Source organism: Aphanomyces astaci (assembly GCF_000520075.1).
Source record: "Aphanomyces astaci strain APO3 unplaced genomic scaffold supercont1.265, whole genome shotgun sequence".
Classification (NCBI taxonomy): Eukaryota; Oomycota; class Saprolegniomycetes; order Saprolegniales; family Verrucalvaceae; genus Aphanomyces; species Aphanomyces astaci.
The window spans coordinates 12,458-13,787 of NW_009798528.1; the positions used below are offsets into that span (position 1 = coordinate 12,458).

Consider the following 1,330-nt stretch of genomic DNA (forward strand, 5'->3'; position numbering starts at 1 on the left):
GTATTAATACATAAATAATATTTGGTCTACTACAGTACTTCGTACTAGTAGTACAGTATTAATAGTATATATAATAGTATGCCGGAATTTCATTTTACAGTTAATATTATTAACAGTTGGAAAATATCGTTCAAAACTGTTTCGTCCTAGAAAAAGCTTGCCAAGTCGCGACATTCTTGGCAGTGTCCACATTGAGCTACTTGGTGAGTCCTGCGGTACTGGCTGGCTGACACATGATGATGCGTCTGGACGTCCTTCTTGTGCTGTGTTTGTGTGTATGTGGTGCCAGTGCGTCATCTTCGATCCGGGACGTGGACGCGTTCGAACTCGACCCGACGTCTGTCACGCACGGGCAGTACAAGCTTGTGGCGGTCCATCCGCACGATTCCGATGCGTTTACGGAAGGACTGCTCTTCCACGACGGCGTGCTTCTCGAATCCACCGGACTCGACGGCAAATCGTTCGTTCGGGAGCACAATGCGACTGAGTTTGGCGTGCACGTGAACGAGTTCAGGTTTCCTCCGGACGTGTTTGGCGAGGGCATCGCCGTTCTAAACGACAAGATCTACGCGCTCACGTACAAGGCCAAGGTCGGGTACGTTTTGGACCGACGTACGTTCAAACTCCTCGACACGTTTCGCTTTGACACGACCACGGGCGAAGGCTGGGGCATGACCACCGACGGCCACAACCTCATCGTGAGCGACGGGTCGGCTACGATCTTGTTCTTGGACCCGACGAACGACATGCACGTCATCCGCACGATCACCGTGACCGAGACAGACGGGTCGGAAGTCCGAAACATCAACGAACTCGAGTACGTCCACGGCGAATTGCTGGCCAACGTGTGGTTCACCAACTCGATTCTGCGCATCGACGTCGCCACGGGGCATGTCAAGGAGAGGCTGAATCTGGACCACCTGCCGACGCTGGAAGGCCACGTGGAAGGCATCCAAGGGCCCCTGAAGAACGACGCCGTCATGAACGGCATTGCGTTCAACCCGATAAACCAACACGTATACGTCACGGGCAAGCTTTGGGACTCGATGTTTGAACTCGACTTGAACGTCCCGCGACGCCATATCCGCCGCCACTCGTATTAACGCGAGTCAAGGATGACGGACGAAGGGGTTGATGATGGACCCTGTCGTGATGGAGCTCGTTGATGAGGCCAGCCGACGACATCATGATGGGGAAAAAAGGTTGGGGGCGTTCTATTGTCAAGTTCATGTGAAGGACTACATGGACAAGCCATGGAAAACCAAGCACCATCGTTCAAGTCGACAAATATTGGTCGGGTTGAGAGCATCGATTAGGATTGTAGGACGAA

General features: G+C 52.6%; 1 protein-coding gene across 1 annotated transcript; it reads left to right on the forward strand.

The window, feature by feature from the left end:
- Positions 1-145: 145 nt before the first annotated feature.
- Positions 146-1,330, forward strand: H257_18914 (hypothetical protein). The gene has a single exon (XM_009848062.1). The coding sequence runs from the start codon at positions 234-236 to the stop codon at positions 1,101-1,103; it is 870 nt and encodes a 289-aa protein (XP_009846364.1). The 5' UTR covers positions 146-233; the 3' UTR covers positions 1,104-1,330.